General features: G+C 42.6%; 1 protein-coding gene across 4 annotated transcripts in view; it reads left to right on the forward strand.

Moving 5' to 3' along the window:
• grin2ab (glutamate receptor, ionotropic, N-methyl D-aspartate 2A, b) overlaps positions 1-17,555 on the forward strand; it is a 105,210-nt gene that overhangs the window by 80,707 nt on the left and 6,948 nt on the right. For all 4 annotated transcript variants that reach the window (XM_046048149.1, XM_046048150.1, XM_046048146.1 and 1 more), the window contains exons 11-17: positions 2,276-2,444; positions 6,212-6,365; positions 7,763-7,888; positions 10,154-10,383; positions 11,035-11,195; positions 14,789-14,976; positions 15,747-15,985. In XM_046048149.1, coding sequence (XP_045904105.1) covers positions 2,276-2,444; positions 6,212-6,365; positions 7,763-7,888; positions 10,154-10,383; positions 11,035-11,195; positions 14,789-14,976; positions 15,747-15,985 — 1,267 coding nt within the window. The remainder of the gene's footprint in view (positions 1-2,275; positions 2,445-6,211; positions 6,366-7,762; positions 7,889-10,153; positions 10,384-11,034; positions 11,196-14,788; positions 14,977-15,746; positions 15,986-17,555) is intronic.

Raw genomic sequence — 17,555 nt, forward strand, 5'->3', positions numbered from 1 at the left:
TTTTTTCCACCTCACCACCTCACTGCATATATATCTCTTTCCCATGCACCAATAGCAGTGAGCTGATTGGCTTAAATTATCCTTTGTTACAAATTATATTGATTCTGATTTAACTTATCATATCTGAAATCATAACTGATTTAAATTCATATCACAATGAAACTAAATTTCATATGTTTAACACATTAATGTTTCCACATTTATAGATTAATTTAGGCATTTAATTTTTTATTTCCCTTTTTGATTGTGATTTTTGTCACATCATATATACTTGAAGATTTTAGGATCGGTTCATGGTGTTTCTACATGTGTGACGTGTGCTTTTTTAAAATCAGCCCAGCAGAAAGCTTTAGAGACTTCTTTCAACAACAACACGTCAAACAATACAATGGACTTTTCTTTGAAAAAAACTTAAAAGGCATTTTTATAGTGGCTGAAATATGTTGCGTGCCTTTTCAAGTGTGTAAACAGTGCAGAGATATTTCTCAAATAGTGAGTAAAAGTAAAACTTTCTCAAAGAAACTTCCTTTGGATTCTTTGACATCTTGGGTTTTGCTCCAATTATCTGCGATATATGGACACCTCTATAAGACCCTCTGCATGACAAGACAAGGCAGCTTTGTTTCTCTCTGCTAATTTCTATAATTTAGCTCACATCTCAGCTCATCTGTATATAGTCAGTTCAGAGTACATAAAGATTAATTATAATCGCTGCAGGTTTATTTGTCACTGGCTCTGGCATTTGTCTCTGTAGCTGTACTGTGCTTCTGCTTGATCACTTGGCCACAACACTGTCCGAATGCACAACTAAAATCAGTATTTTCTTAAGTACTCTACTCATGACTGACAGCAATATTGTCATAATTTCAATAAATGTCATAATTTCTAGACAATAGCAAATAGTAAAAAAATTTCAAGATAGCAATTAGGATATGATAATACAATAATACAGGATAAGATAGGATAGGAAAGGCATTGTTAGCCACTAGGAAATTGTAAAAAACAAAAAACAAAAAAAACCACTAAACTGTAATTGCTGTCTTTGAAAATTTATTTCCTTTTTTTTAACAAACTGGATCCACCATTTTAAAAGCTTTTGTGTTGGATGGATTCGAGAAGACAGAAGATGCAACACAACAACCACTGAGTATCTGATCCATGTAGTCATGACAACGCAGCACTGTAGGCACGTTCTATTAGACGACTGAATCATAGCACATGGAAAGTTTAACTTGTGACCTGGTTTCTCAACCTGAACCTCTCTGAAGCGACTGCTGAGGAAGTCTCGGAGCGGTCACAGGCCAAGATGACCAGTCTCTTGTAGGCCTTCATTTACGTTACGTTTGCCTTTTCTGTGTCCAACTACCCATTCAGTCACTACTTCCATTTTATGCTTGTCGTTACAGAAGCCTGACATCAATCAAACATATCTACTGTATGTGTATCTCTGGGAGTGTGTAATCACTGTGTGTGCGCGTGTAGGTGTGCGTGCGTGTGTGTGTGTGTGTGTGTTTACATAGTGACATAAGGACACAGAGAGGGCTCAGCTGGGGAGCGCTAATGTGTACAGTATGTGTGCATTAGAACACCTGGGGCTCATACCGTACATACACAGACTCGCACACATGTATGTGTATATATACTATGCTCTCCCTCTCTCTCACTCACACATTCACACACTTTAATAAACTTTAATAGTTTTAAAGTTTTAGTTTAGTGCTCCGAGATCCCCTTGTCAGAAAAGTTTTCTTAAATATCTGTTTCCTTTTTGTGTATCCTGTCTGTATGGCCTCGCTGTGTGTGTAGGCATGCTGTAAGTTTTGAAGAGCTACCTCCTTACAGACAGAATCAGAGAAACACAGAGGTAGGAGGGAGAAAAGGACAGTGTAAAAGAATGAGGAGAGAGACGAGGGGAAGGACAGCTGATATTTTAATCATGCGGGTTGGTTGCTCTGCAGAGCCCAGCTCTATTTAAAGCCCGGCAGCATCTGCTCAGTACCCCTGTGATTCCGGCACTAAGGGAAAGACACACACACACACACATACACCATACATGCTCTCTCTGCCCTTCAGCAGTATTTATTGTTACTCTACACTGTCATAATTCTAGTTTTACAGTTTGATGGAACCACCAGATGTTGAGCAAGCAGGCAGTAAGAGTACAGTTACACTGGCACTCCACACATTCGCCTGTTTAACACTGAAAATGTTAAATTCCCTAATGTGTTGTGCATATGTGTGTGTGTGTGTGTGTGTGTGTGTCTCTATGTTGCAGTAACAGCACATCAGGAGGTTCCTACATTAAGCAGTGCTGCAAAGGTTTCTGCATTGACATTCTGAAGAAGATTGCTAGGAACGTCAAGTTCACTTATGACCTCTACCTGGTCACAAATGGAAAACATGGCAAGAAGATCAATAACGTGTGGAACGGCATGGTTGGAGAGGTAATTCCTACTTGTCTGACCCTTACTAAAATAACACATCGGTCTGTCTCTCTAATTTTCTATGTAATTATTGGGAAATACACATATTTGCTGTTTCACCCAAATTAGATGAGAAGGTTATAGCCACTCTCATGTTTGTGCGGTAAATAGGAAGAATGGAAACAGGATGGAAACAGCTAGCCTGGCTCTGTTCAGCTATATAAAGATACACCCACCAGCACCTCTACTAATAACACTTTATGTGTTTCAGCTTTAGCTCACAGTCTATTTGCTAATCTCAGATAACTGGGTGCTGCCTGTAGCTTCAAACTGAATGGACACACAGCACGAGCGTGATAGTGATCCTCTTACCTCTTATCTTAAGTCTTGGCAAGAAAGAAAGTATGCATGCATTAGTTGTTTAAATGTCAAACTATTCCGTTACATTACTATAAATTTAATATGTCACATCAGATATATCATTTAGTTGCATAATGCCGCCTGTCATTATTTATACCGTATTGCTTGTTCCTTTCTACTGTTGGCCTCTACATGGAATTATTACTAAATGTATTGATTAAAAGACTGGTATCACTCTCTGTTTTTTCATTATCAACAAATATCATAAAAAATTAACTACCCAGTCTTTGGCACTCAGCCCTAAGCCCATTTATTCCTACTAAATAAGTGTCTCACTGATGTGTTTTCAGGAGTTTTAGATAACAGTAAAAGTCTGCGGTACAGAGAACCGCATTAGTTCATTGTTGGTTTTGGTCTTTTCATGGAAATGTGTTGACTTAAAGAAAAATATGGAGCATCCTCAGACTTATCCTTTAAAGCTATAATCTATTATCCAATTGTAAACAAAGGTGTCACCCCACCACCAAACCTTAAAAGACAGGACTGGAAGCTGCTATCACTTTTAAATAGATTAACAGATCATTTAATGCACTTGTAGACAACAAGTTATAAAATGTTTTCCGATGCTGTAAAAGGTTCCCCTTCGAGGGAACTTGAACTGCGTTGGTGAAGACACTATGGGAACGCCTCTGGGCGTGGCAGGGCTGAAATCATGAATGAAACTACTCCAATCCTATTGGCGTTGCTACAACGGTAGCGTCTGACGGCGTAACTGGAGGCGTATATATGCACGCCGGCACACCGGACACATTAGCTTTTTTCTATTCAGCAGGCACTCTGGCATGTTTGAGACTACGAAGAGGAAAGTGCAACCAAGCGAGAGGAATTTTCTTACCTGGAAGGAAGTCTGGCAGAGGAGATGGCTGGTGAGCAGTTCAGGCAGTGTGTTTTTCCATGCCCGCGCTACATCACGGCTGGGGACACTCATGCCTTGGAGGATGTCGCTAAGCTCCGCAGAGCTACGGATTTGTCACTCCGAGTCACGAAGGAGACGGCCCGCGCCATTGCTCTATGTCGGCGCTGGTGGCCACGGAGCGGCACCTGTGGCTCAACCTGTCGGGCATACAGGAGAGGGAGAAAACCTTCCTGCTCAACACGCCTGTTGCAGCCTCTGGCCTGTTTGGCGAGGTGGTGGACGCCGTCGTCAGCAGGTTTCAGCAGGTTTCAGCATGCCAGGACGCAATGAGAGGCGTTCCGGCAGTATCTCCCTCGCCGGTCTGGGTCCAGGATGGCGACGGCTGCGGAGAGACGGTCCCAGTCGTCGTCCAGCTCCTACCGCCAGAGCCAGAGGCAGAGTGTCGCTTCTTGTGGTCCCCCTCAGCACACCCGGGACTCGAGGCGGCGTTCTCACCCACAGCCCCCGGATCTGAGGACCGTTCTTCAATCTCGCCGGGGTCAGGGGAAGAGGTCCTGAGGCTTCTAGCGGAGGGGCAGTTCCGGGTCCAACCAGGTGTTGGGACAAGAAGTTCGCTCTCTGCTGGAAAAGGGGGCCTTAGAACTTATTTCCCTGCCAGTCAGGGAGTCCGGGTTCTACAGCCGGTACTTCATAGTTCCCAAAAAGGACAGAGGATTGCGTCCAATTTTAGATCTGCGGTCCCTGAACCAATCTCTGTGGAGATTCAGGTTCAAGATGCTCACCATCTCTTCCATCGTCAGTCACATCCAATCCGAGGATTGGTTTGTCACGATAGATCTGCGAGACGCATATTTCCGCATCTCCATCTGTCCCTCTCACAGGAAGTTCCTGAGGTTCGCCTTCGGGGGCGCGGCGTACCAGTATCGGGTTCTTCCGTTAGGCCTAGCACTCTCCCCTCGCACGTTCACCAAGTGCGTGGATGCAGCTCTGGCCCCGATGAGGCTCCAGGGCATCCGCATACTGAACTACATCGACGACTGGCTCGTCCTGGCCCAGTCTCGAGAGTTCGGCATCAAGATGTCGTCCTCGCCCACCTTCAGCGTTTGGGGCTGCGGCTCAACGCGAAGAAGAGCGTGCTGACGCCCGCCCAACGGACTACGTTCCTAGGGGTGGTGTGGGACTCAACAACGATGCGGGCCCACCTGTCTCCTGCATGCGTCAGGTCCATTTTTTCCACAGTGACCAGAGTGAAGCTAGGCCGCACCATCACTGTGAAACACTTTCAGAGGGTATTGGGTCTCATGGCGTCAGCGTCCAGCGTAATCCTGTCTGGCCTGCTGCACATGAGCCCTGCAGTGGTGGTTAAAATCCAAGGGATTCTCCCCAAGGAGAAATCCGTTCCGTCTGATACGGGTTACGAGCAGGTGCCTTCGTTCCCTGTCAGTATGGAGGAAACCTTGGTTCCTGTCCCAGGGTCCTGTGTTGGGAGCGTCCCCAAGGGGAACGAGACACTGCGTCGGTCCGCCACACCTCACCCCGCCTGGAGTGCCTTGCTTCATAGCAAAGAGCTAATGTGTCTGGCGTGCCGGCGTGCTTATATACGCCTCCAGTTACCCCGTCACACGCTACCATTGTAGCAACGCCAATAGGATTGGAGTAGTTTCATTCATGATTTCAGCCCTGCCACGCCCAGAGGCGTTCCCATAGTGTCGTCACCGACGCAGTGTCTCGTTCCCCTTCTCGGGGAACAAGGTTTACAGACGTTTGTTTATATCATTAATGTCTGTTCCTGTGAGTAGAAAAGGTTTATGTTTTCAAATACGATCACGTGTGAGATACCACAGCCACACTCTACCTGTAATTTATATGGTCAATAATATTTTTTACGGTTGCTTTAAATCTCATACAAACAATTATTTCAGAGTACAGATTATTAAGCTCCTCCACATAAGGAGGTTACCTTGAGGCTTATTTAATCGCTGTCGTTTATATTTTCTGGAAATTATCTATTCAATCAGATTAAATTAAAGCTAAGTGCTGTCACAATAAAATCCAGTAAAGGTTAAACTCGGACGTAAAACGTCTGATAATGGAACCTGACATAATGATCCATAGATTGTGGCAGTGTTTATGGGAGCAGATTGCTAGAAGCCGTAGACAATTAAAATTTGAAAAAAAGTAACATTTTACTGCATACTAAAAACAACAACTTCATGAGCAGAATCTCCGTCTGTCGGAACACATTCAGACTCCCAGAAATGGTGGCAACATGAAAAAGACAGCTGTATTTTTACTTTTCATCTGATATGGCTGCAAGTGCCCTCCAACTACAGATGACATTCTGCGCTTATACCCTCAGTCACTGTGATATTTCACATCCAAAATAAAAAGGAGGAACGTAGCAAATTGTCGGATGTTGTCCAAATATTTACTGAGCTCGCTATATTTATTTCCGTCAGTATATGTAGTAAGTCATGCACCCATTGTAACTATGGCTCTCTCTGTCTACTAGGTGGTGTATAAGAAGGCAGTGATGGCAGTCGGTTCGTTGACCATCAATGAGGAGAGGTCTGAGGTCATTGACTTCTCCGTGCCCTTTGTAGAGACGGGCATCAGCGTCATGGTGTCACGTAGCAATGGGACCGTCTCTCCTTCTGCCTTCCTCGGTAAATCTATCTTTTTTCCTTAACCATAAATTTCCTCCTTTTTCTCCTTTCTTCTTTTTCTCCATCTCTCCCCCAGTGAGCCCACTACTGGGAGTAGAACAAAGGGAGGTGCTTACACGTTAGCAAAATCCCGCACATAAAATGGAATATTTGATTCAGACAATATATGCCGGCCAACTTCCACTTGTACCCTGACTAATCTGGGCCTCAACACCCTAAGCACATTAATATTTCTAGCAGAGCAGAGGAAGTGGAGTGTGCCAGCTGTTTTTTGAAAAGTCAGCTCAGACAAAGCATTCTTGATACTCTCATCTTCCTCCTCCTCCTCTCCTCCAGTTGTTCAGATGACTAGAAACTGAAGCACTCCTCTGCGCTCGCCTAATGTCTTATATTGTCATTGGAGCGAGACAGGGAGCGAGGGGATGTATTGGACCATGCGTATGTTGGTCCCTGTGTATCAAGCCATGTGTCAGTATGCGTGTGTGCAAGAAAAAAAAAGTGTGTGTGATACCGCACCAATATTAGTTTGTGTATTGAATTAAGTGTGTGGAGAATGAATGTGCTTTGGCCGTGTATATGTTAAGGCGGTGAATGCTTTGTGTGTGTATTTATATGAAAGAGTTTATTGTATGTCTGTGTATATGAGTGTGTGTGTGTGTGTGTGTGTGTGTGTGTGTGTGTGTGTGTGTGTGTGTGTGTGTGTTGAGCCTGGACCAGGGTATCAGTGACGGTTCAGTATCTCTCGTACTCATATTAGAGGCACCTCAGTGCACAATCTCTCAGGGTTGGCTAACCCTGGCAGTCACATACTTACACGTATAGTGACACACACACACATGCACACACATACAATGGGTCTGGGTTCAATGTCTCTGGCACTCATCCCGGTCTCTGAACTCCTGCCCTGCTACACACCAAACACATGCACTCTCACACACAAATAGATCACGTACACATGCCCACAGCAGGGCACATCAGATCACTTGGAGTTGAGTCTTCTCTCTCCCCCTCTGTCTATCTCTCTCTCCTTCTCTCTCCCCCTTTCCTCAACCATCTCCCCTGCCCCAGGCCTCTCCCTCTCTCAGTTCTCATCCAAGGGAATAATGAGAAATATGGAAATGTGCTCCGTCAAACTCTCTGTGACTAACTCTTCCTCTTCTCCCCTCCCTCTCTCTTCTCTCACTCCGTCTGTCTCTCCTTCTCCCCTCTCTGTGTCTTCTCTATCATCTTTTCCTCGCTTTATCTACCCCTCGTCCCTGTTCTCTTTCTCCGAGTCTGTCTCCTTTTTCTCTCCGTCCCTCACTTTTTATGCACCTCTTGCTCCTTCACGGTGTCTTTCTGTCTCATCTTCTTGTTTTCTCTTTAACTCTCTCCCTTTCTCTCCTCCTTTCTCCCAGAGCCCTTCAGTGCATCAGTTTGGGTGATGATGTTTGTGATGCTGCTCATCGTCACAGCCATCGCCGTCTTCCTCTTTGAGTTTGTCAGTCCTCTGGGCTTCAACCGCAACTTGGCCCAAGGCAAAGGTAGGCTTACACACACAATCAGGAATATCACACCAATCGTTTCTCCCCAGAGCAAGAAGCACAAATCCAAGCTTCCCCTGGAGCAAAAGAAGTGACCTATTACCACCCCGACTTTAGACAGTTCAGTTAATGTTACAGAGCATTAACAATTCTCGCCCAAAGATAGTCAACAGCACTGTAATCAGAGGGATCATCAAAAAACAGAACCTGGAGCTACCCTGCTGGCTGTGAATTACAGATTAATGTTATATTCACACAAAATTAGATTTTAGATTAATTTAACATTTAAATGAGCCAATCCAGGTGTAGCAAGCAAATTTAGTTTTTTCTTCGATTTTCCTTTTGGCGCACCTGAACATGATTCATTAAATATAAACAATGTTTCCTAATTGTTCATCTTACACAGCGAATGAACAACACATAAAAAAGTAAAACTATTTTATCATTGTTTTCACCTCCAGGATAATAGTGTATCTTTAAAGATTAGTTCAACATTTTGGGAAATACACCTATTTGCTTTCTTGCCAAGATCGATACCACTTTTGTGTCTGTACGATGCACATGTAAATATGATGTAAATATTTTTGCACATCACTGCACAAACTTCCACAGTGCATATATTCCTTATTATTCTTTTATATGTTTATATTTTGTCAATATAAATATAAATCCTCTCCCTCTGGAATATGTTTGCAGAACACAAATCCAGAGTAATTCACATGTAAATAATTGCCACTTTGTTTTTCTTTTACTCATAGTTCTATTATTATTTTATAACTTGCATCTGTTCATTTCATATTTATATATTTTTTAATCTGCTTATGTTGACTGTATGTTTATGAATATGTCTAATCACCATAGCAAATTTCTCCTACGTGTAAAATACTTCTTGGCAATAAAGCTCTTTTGGATTCTGATTCTGATAAATATGAAGCTGGAACCATCTGGAGACAGCGTGGTTCTGTTTGCCAAGGATAACAAAATCTGTCTACCTGCTTCTCTAAAGCTCACTAACAAACAAGTTTGTGTCTCATTTGTTTGATCTGAACAAAAACTGAAGAGTTAAAACAGAGTGTTGGGCTACGTTCCAGGCAATTTCTAAGGTGGGAGTAGTAAGGGCCCGTGTCCACCAAAGCCTTTTTAGTTACCACCGTTTAGTTCAAGACCTGAGGTTCGACAAAGCCCAGTTCCAGGATAGTAACCGTTGCTACGGTGTGGTATTTGTCCCGCCCTTCCTCTACTGTGATTGGACAGATGAGTAAAACGCAACAGTGACGAGCGCAGCGTTTTTACCAAAGTTGAACATTTTTCAACTCTCCGCAACCGGGAAAAAACGCTCAGCGCCTCCTCACGAGGTTTAGGAGTCAGGAGTCATTGTCAGGAGTACGTATTAAGAACGGCGGTGTCAAGCTTTCTAAATAAAAACAAGAATAACATAAACTATTTAAATGTATATTGTTGTGTTTCTTCCGTCCCACCCCCGTGTTTCTTCAGTCCTGCACAGTAGTTCCTGCACGAATGAAAAAATGCGCACCTTTCCTTCAAAGTGAAATTATACTCAAGTCATTCCACATTTTAACAAGACAGCACCTGGTATTGATAGAACACACACGTCAGTGGTTGATGACAACAACAAATGATTTCTGTCTGTAATGTTATATTTTAAAATGACGTATATCTGAAAAGTGTTTAATTCGTCCTGGCTCTCTCCTATTGCATGCAGCTTCACAGTAGCAGGCCTAAATCGCAGCTACAAGTAAAGGTCGGTCTAGTGGGCCTAAGATGTTTTCACCTTCACCTACTGATCGTGCTCGTAACTCAAACAAAAGCCTTTTGTCCAGAATGACCGTTGCAACATTTGTGAGCTGTAGGCATAAATAAACATCAAAGCCTGTCACATTGTATTTACAAAGTCACTCCCCTGGAGGAAGCATGATGCCCTCAAACTGTATCACAAGGCTTTTTGTTTTAACTTTTCTTTTGGAAAATTTTTTGTGGTTAAAAAGATGGTGGCATGTACGATGATTTACACTTTTAAGCATTTTTTCAGCTGCTGGTTAGCATCACTAACACAGCAATTTCAGGGAAAAGACAAGAATTTATATTGTAATGTAAATTACTGTAATATTACAGGCTAGGTGTTTTTCAACCCCAAAATCTACCTCATACTAATAGCCTCATAAAGCTTAAAACTTTCTTGGTTTAAGTTTTTTTTTTCACTTTCACTTTTATAATTCTCCCTCTGCTCCCCTGCCTCTCTCTCAGACCCACATGGCCCATCATTCACCATCGGTAAGGCCATATGGCTGCTGTGGGGTCTGGTGTTCAACAACTCTGTGCCTGTGCAGAACCCAAAGGGCACCACCAGTAAGTTCATTGTGTCGGTGTGGGCCTTCTTTGCCGTCATCTTCCTGGCCTCCTACACTGCCAACCTGGCTGCCTTCATGATCCAGGAAGAGTTTGTGGACCAAGTCACTGGACTGTCTGACAAGAAGGTGGGATTACACACACATGGACACACAGAAACACACAAATACACACTGAAGAAACTAAACGCATTCACAGTCAGGGTTGCTCTTGTAATGGATGCCAGCCCTACGGCCAGACAGGACTCTCCAGGGAGTGCCCTTGGGCTTCAACAGCCCAAACCCTCTGGCCGTAGCTGTCACCACGCTAACACTGCCAGCCCAGCAGACCCAGGGGTGCACACACATACGCAGGCTGCAAAGATCAAAGACATGTGTTTGTGTTTGGGTGTGTGTGTGTGTGTGTGCGTGTGTGTGTCGGTAGTTTGCAGAGGCTGGCAGTGTCAGCAGTACCCCAGCCAGTCTTACGCTAGACCGGACACACAATGATGATGACTGATGAGTCCACTCCACTGTTTCTCCCTCCTCCTTTCTCCTGTGTCTCTTCTTGTCACTCTCCTCCTCTCTGTGTGCCTCTCCTTCACTTGAACACTTTTTCTCCCTCTCATACTTGGACTCCCTTTCTTCCCCTCCTTATTCTTTTATTTTGTCTTGCTGTCTCTCACTCCTGCACTACGTCTTGTAGCCTCTTTGTTTTTAATCTTTTGTTTTTTTGAGCTACTGTCAGTTCTCACTTTAAACAATATGTCTCTTTTGCTGTCCTTCTTCCTTACCCTACAGTTCCAGAGTCCATACTCCTATTCCCCTCCCTTTCGCTTCGGGACGGTTCCTAACGGCAGCACCGAGCGCAACATCAGGAAGAACTATCCAGATATGCATCAGTACATGACCAAATACCATCAGACTGGCGTCGTGGATGCGCTGGTCAGCCTCAAGACTGGGTACTGTAAACTTGTCAAGCCAACTTACGTCAAGTTAAAATGTATTATACCTGAGAGGGTAATTCTGTTTGCAGACAGTATGTATGCTTAAGAACATGTAAAAACAGACAAAACAAAGACCTTGCTTCACACAGAGATCTGGCCCCATGGGGCCCAGCACTAGTTCATGCTAAAATGCTGCAGTAACTGTGCTCAGTGTTTCTGTCACTGACAATAAAATGCAAACACTGTCTGCAAGTGCTCATTATTGAGTCTTGTTGCTGCTGGAAAGAGGGAGCTGCCAAAACAGGGAGAGTGTAATTTGTTCTGGAGTTTGCTACTTTTATTCTCCCTCCTAAACACACGTTAATGGAAGGATGGCTGCAGTGCTTTTATTTGTTCATTAGTTTTCTGTGCTTTGATCTTTAGGGTATTTTCTCCAAATATAATTTTACTTTGCTTTTCCCTCTCTTCACGTATTATATTGATACTGCATATCAAATAGATACAGTTTGTTTCTCATATCTCATACATTAGGCATTGTTTATACAGCATCACAACTGTATAATTAATGTGTTCAGCAGAAACATCAGTGTTTAATTTAAATCTTCAGCAAAAGTGGTTGTTTACACAGAAGACAATGTAAAAACTTTTGTCAATATTTCAGTCATGGCTGTGACACAAAATTTTAAACACATTTAAAATGCTCTATACTTTAATGAATCTGCAGTATAGTGTTTTCAAATGCTGTGTGCACTTAAACCAGTGAATATTAGTCTGAAATTCTGTGCAGTTTTCAAATAGCAGACACATTTAACATATGCCCTATGGTGCAGTTTAACAGTTTAATTCAAAGTGTTTTATATTTATGTATACATATTTTACACGGAGGGCCCCAGGGGGATTGATTAGCACCAGGGTGTATTCAGAGGGTTATATAAAACCATTTCTTTGCTCATAATGAAGTTCTAAACAGGGTTCTGCTGCTATACCTTGTAATATTGGCTCCTTGTTGCATTGTGTTTGGTTAACAGTCATAGATCAAGCTTCTGTTTTTGCTGAGCTCAGAGGTTCAGGCCCACATAAGGGGATTGTTGCATCACATACTGCGGATGTTGCGCCCCTTAGTTTGAATTCAGCTTTTCATGTCAGAATAATGACAAAACCTGTAAGGAAAAGATTATAGCACAGTGCGAACAAAGATATCCTCATGTGCGTGAATATTTACAGTACCCGTATGCGCACGGGAGTCAGTCACACACTGAGAATTCCAGCGAACAGTTTGTTCATGGATCTGAAGCGCATTGTTACTGTCACAACATTGGATGTACATTATCATCTGTAGTGAAGACTCAGCAATGTTGTGCTTTTTAGTACTGTAGTCTGATGGATCAAATTTCACAGTCTTCTTTTACCATCAAATGAGGACTGTATATATATATATATATATATATATATATATACAGTATATGTGTATATTGGTGCTGGGCAACGATTAAAAATTTTTATCGCGATTATGCGCATGATTTTCTTGCGATTAATTGCATTGTTATGCGTAAAATTGAATAACAAATTCTTAAGTAGTGTATTGCGCAATTTTAATTTAAATGTACTGCTATATACACAAAAGTGTAATAACATGTGGTTTGCAAACACTTTAAACAAATAAGGTGCTTTTTTACCAGCAGTATTCCCTTTACACCGTAGCAATAAAAAATTTCTTGTAAATCTCAACTTAAACATTAATGTAATCAAATCAAATATTAAACCAAAGCAATTTGCCACTGCCAGGGCATTACCTTTTATCTAGTTTGTTAAGTTACCATCAGAGTGCAGTTTTCTTGTTTGTCAACAGGTATCAGCATCAGGTATCTTTTATCAGGGAGCAGAAGAAACAGTTCAAAACTACATTGAAACATCGTGATGGACGATGGCATGCGGGGGTGGGGGTGGGGGGGTGGTTTGAGCGGCCCATGACAATTCAGAAAATAAAAATATTATCGAATATAATGCAATAATCAGCAGCTTGTCTTTTTCAGCCTACTTTTTTTTGGACAAGGCAGATCTGTTTCTTTTATATTTACATTGCATTTCATGTTTTCCTATTATGCAAATGAACCTTTCTCATAGAATTTTTATTTGTTATTTAACATTTCTTGTTGCAGTTTCCAGAATCTATTACTGTTAACTGAATAGGACATCAACAGCAGGGAATTTGCATGGCAGAGCTACAGCTAGGCTACAGCTGTGTGGCACACAGAAGCTGTTGCCTTGGTTAATGTCCATAGAACACCTGCCGTTTACTCGCGAAGCCCTTGTCTCCCTTTCTGATCATCGGAGCAAAGAGCAACCACTGGGCCAAACAACTACGTTGTGATTTTAAGACCATTTCTAAGACTGACATTTTCCCCAATACTAACCAGCATGCAGTGTGTAGCTATCCACTTCACTATGGGATTTGATCGCTGTCTTGTTTTTGTTTATCTACTTCTCCCACACACTGCATGCAACGTAGTCAGTCGAAGTCTCCCTTCACTGCTTGTTTGGGTGGGTGATTTGTAGGCTGATCAACATCCCACCCCTCCTGTTACCCATGGTCTGACTGTATGTGTATAAAATAATTGTTGGCGTTAATTAATTAATGCGTGCCTAGTCCTAAGTTGTGCCCAGAGAAAGAGAGAGAGAGAATAGTCTGGAAAAAATGTAGATTATTTGTTTGAGAGAATTATTGATTTTCTTTCTCCTTAAATCATCGTGTGACCAGATTTATCTTGGAATGAGAAGACTGAAAACAACCTGATGTCTGTGTGCTGAATATGAAGCTACAGCCAGCATCAGGCATAGCCTAGCATAAAGACTGGAAACAGGGGAAAAGAACAAGCCTTGCTCTGTTCAAAATATTCAACAAAAAACCCACCAGCAGCTCTTAAGCTGACTAATTAACATGTTGTATCTCATTTGTTTAATCCATTTAAAAACCAACATTGTTTGTATGCTAACTGTCTCCTAGCTCCTAGCTACTAGCTTCATATTTAGCAGACAGACCTGAGAATGGCATCAATCTTCTCATCTAACTCTTGTCAAGAAAGAGAATGATATTGTAATATTTTCTAATAATGTTTCCCAAAATGTTGAACTAAGTGTAAAAATGACAGTTTGTGGTTTTAAAGGGGGGTTTGTGAAAGACTTTTTCTTGGCCTGGTGCACAAGACTCCAGGCAGTCGGCTGTAAGCCTCATATATAATCGACAATTGTAAGCGTGCGCTCATATCTCTCGAGAAGAACGTGAATAAGCATCCTTCCTAAAATGTTGAACTATCTTTAAAGCCTTTAAAGCGTTCAATGTCTCAGCAGCTTGTCACAGGTGTTTGCAGGCAATTTAATCAAAAGTAATGTGCTACTCATGGATTGTTTTTAATAGCTTTTACAAGGTACAAATATTCAGCACATCAGAAAAATGTAAAGAAATAAACCCTAATACCTAAATATGTTTTTTTATTCTATCATTTCATGTTAATCATGTCACAACCCCTCAAATATATTAAACAAACCCCTTGACAGGCTGGAACCCCCTGGTCTAGATAGTAAATCCAGAACTTGTGGTTCTCTTACAGAAAGCTAGATGCTTTCATTTACGACGCTGCTGTGCTGAACTACATGGCAGGCAGAGATGACGGCTGTAAGCTGGTCACTATCGGCAGCGGTTACATCTTTGCCACCACAGGTTATGGTATCGCCTTGCAGAAAGGATCCTACTGGAAACGCCTGGTTGATCTGGCCATACTAGGCATCATAGGAGATGGTGAGGCACTCACATGCATCCATATTCTGCACCATCTCAGTCACATTGCATTGAAGTTTAAGTTTCTAAGTTGTTGCTGGCGTTTCATATTATTACAGTTGTGCCATTGCTCAGCTTTCCCCCCCCCCCCCGCTCCCTCAACACTCTCCCTCTCTTCTCCCTCGCTCTGTCAGAAAGCTATCAGGGGCTAGTCTTAACACACCATTTCATCATCATTACTCTGTGTGGGTTTTTGTGTTTGTGTGTGTGTGTGTGTGTGTGTGTGTGTCCACCATGTCCTGTTATGTTTACTCCTCCAGATTGTTCTGTATAATAAGCTGTGAGATGGTGCGAATGGAAGAAAGAGAATGAGCCAGACAGAAATCAAACTGCTGAAACCACTAAAGTGCTTCGCTTCACACCCAGCCTTTTTATTCAGGGCAAACACACGCATGCGCATGTGACACACAAACACACTCTGTCTGATAATAATTCCTCCCATCTTTCCTTATCACACCATCACTATCAATTCTTCCCCTCCTCCTACAACCGTTTTTTCAGTCCACCTCCTGTCTCCTTTCCATTACGATCTATTTACCACTTCACCTCTTTCCTCTCCTCCATTCTCTCCATCTTCCCTTATAATGATTCGCCCTTTTCCCCACCACACCTCTCTTATTCCCTCTGCTGCCTCTCTTTTTCTCTTTACCTCCTTTTACTTCTTTTCCTTCATTCCTCAACCCTACCTGCTGCCATCTTAAACCTTTACTTTTTCTCTACCTTTCTGACAGGTGAGATGGAGGAGCTGGAGGCCCAGTGGCTGACTGGTATCTGCCACAACGAGAAGAACGAGGTGATGTCCAGCCAGCTGGATGTGGACAACATGGCGGGTGTCTTCTACATGCTAGCCACAGCCATGGGCCTCTCCATCCTCACCTTCATCTCTGAACACCTTTTCTACTGGAGGCTGAGATACTGCTTCACTGGTGTTTGCACTGGGAGGCCGGGTCTGCTCTTCACTATCAGCAGGGTGAGGAGAGGGAAATGTATCCGATAACCCTTCTCCATAGCAGGAACCTTTACCAGGAACTAGCAATTTACCTTACCTGCATTTTGACAGCAGAAACATAGTCCAGTTTTGGTTCCTGCGTAGCAGTTTCTGCCCTCGTTGCTTCTGAGTTAGTACTTCCAAATTATTTCTGTTTGCAGTGCTGAACGCCACTTATTAATTGTAAGAAAGCACTGGTTGCAATATCAATATGAGTATCAGGACTCGGGATGGGAACTTCCTCATAATATTATTGACGTTTAAATTTAAAGGCGACTTGCACACTACCTCAAAACAGAAGAGAAGAAGAGTGAGTGGTCTAAACACATAGAGAATCAACAAGCAAAACAAAACTTAACTGTTTTTGCAAATAGTTTCAATGCGGTTACATACTGAAGCAGAAAAATAACAGGAAAAAACCCACAGCGCAATATTGAGATTTTGAAGACAGCCGTCAAGCCTTTGTGGTGTTTTACAACATCAATTCAGACATCACACAGGAAATTACAAAAACGATTACTCTGTTGCTGTCTTGTTGTGGGCAAAAAAGGCATCTCAAAGCAGTTGTTTTTTTAGTGCTTTATGTGTCTTAATTTGCCTAATCTTCATGGTTCTTCAGATGCGGTAAAAATACAAACAGGAATGTGCAGATGTGTATGTATGATATATACAGTATCTCTTTTCATGTGACAACACTGAAGAAAGTGAGTACACCCCTAAGTGAAAATGTCCAAATTGGGCCCAAAGTGTCAATATTTTGTGTGGCCACCATTATTTTCCCGCACTGCCTTAACCCTCTTGGGCGTGGAGTTCACCAGAGCTTCACAGGTTGCCACTGGAGTCCCCTCCCACTCCTCCATGACAACATCACAGAGCTGGTGGATGTTAGAGACCTTGCACTCCTCCACCTTCCATTTGAAGATGACCCATAGATGCTCACTAGGGTTTAGGTCTGGAGACAAGCTTGGCCAGTCCATCACCCTTACCCTCAGTTTTTTTAGCAAGGCAGTGGTCGTATTGGAGGTGTTGTACGATGTTGGAATACTCATACATCTATTTCCCAAAGACAACCTCTGGATGTGCTGATGAGCATGTGCACTCAAGTTCTTTAGTCGACCATGGCGAGGCCTGTTCTGAGTGGAACCTGTCCTGTTGAACCGCTGTTTGGTCTTGGCCACCGTGCTGCAGCTCATTTTCAGGGTCTTGGCAATCTTCTTATAGCCTAGGAGAGGTAGAGCAACCATTCTTTTTTTCAGATCCTCAGAGAGTTCTTTACCATGAGGTGCCATGTTGATCTTCCAGTGATCAGTATGAGGGAGTGTGAGAGCGATAACACCAAATTTAACACACCTGCTCCGCATTCACACCTGAGACCTTGTAACACTGTGTCACATGACACCGGGGAGGGAAAATTGCTAATTGGCTAATTTGGACATTTTAATTTAGGGGTGTACTTACTTTTGTTACCAGCAGTTTAGACATTAATGGCTGTGTGATGTGTTATTTTGAGGGGACAGCAAATTTACACTGTTATACAAGCTGTCCACTCACT

This window comes from Micropterus dolomieu, linkage group LG04, assembly GCF_021292245.1.
Source record: "Micropterus dolomieu isolate WLL.071019.BEF.003 ecotype Adirondacks linkage group LG04, ASM2129224v1, whole genome shotgun sequence".
NCBI lineage: Eukaryota > Metazoa > Chordata > Actinopteri > Centrarchiformes > Centrarchidae > Micropterus > Micropterus dolomieu.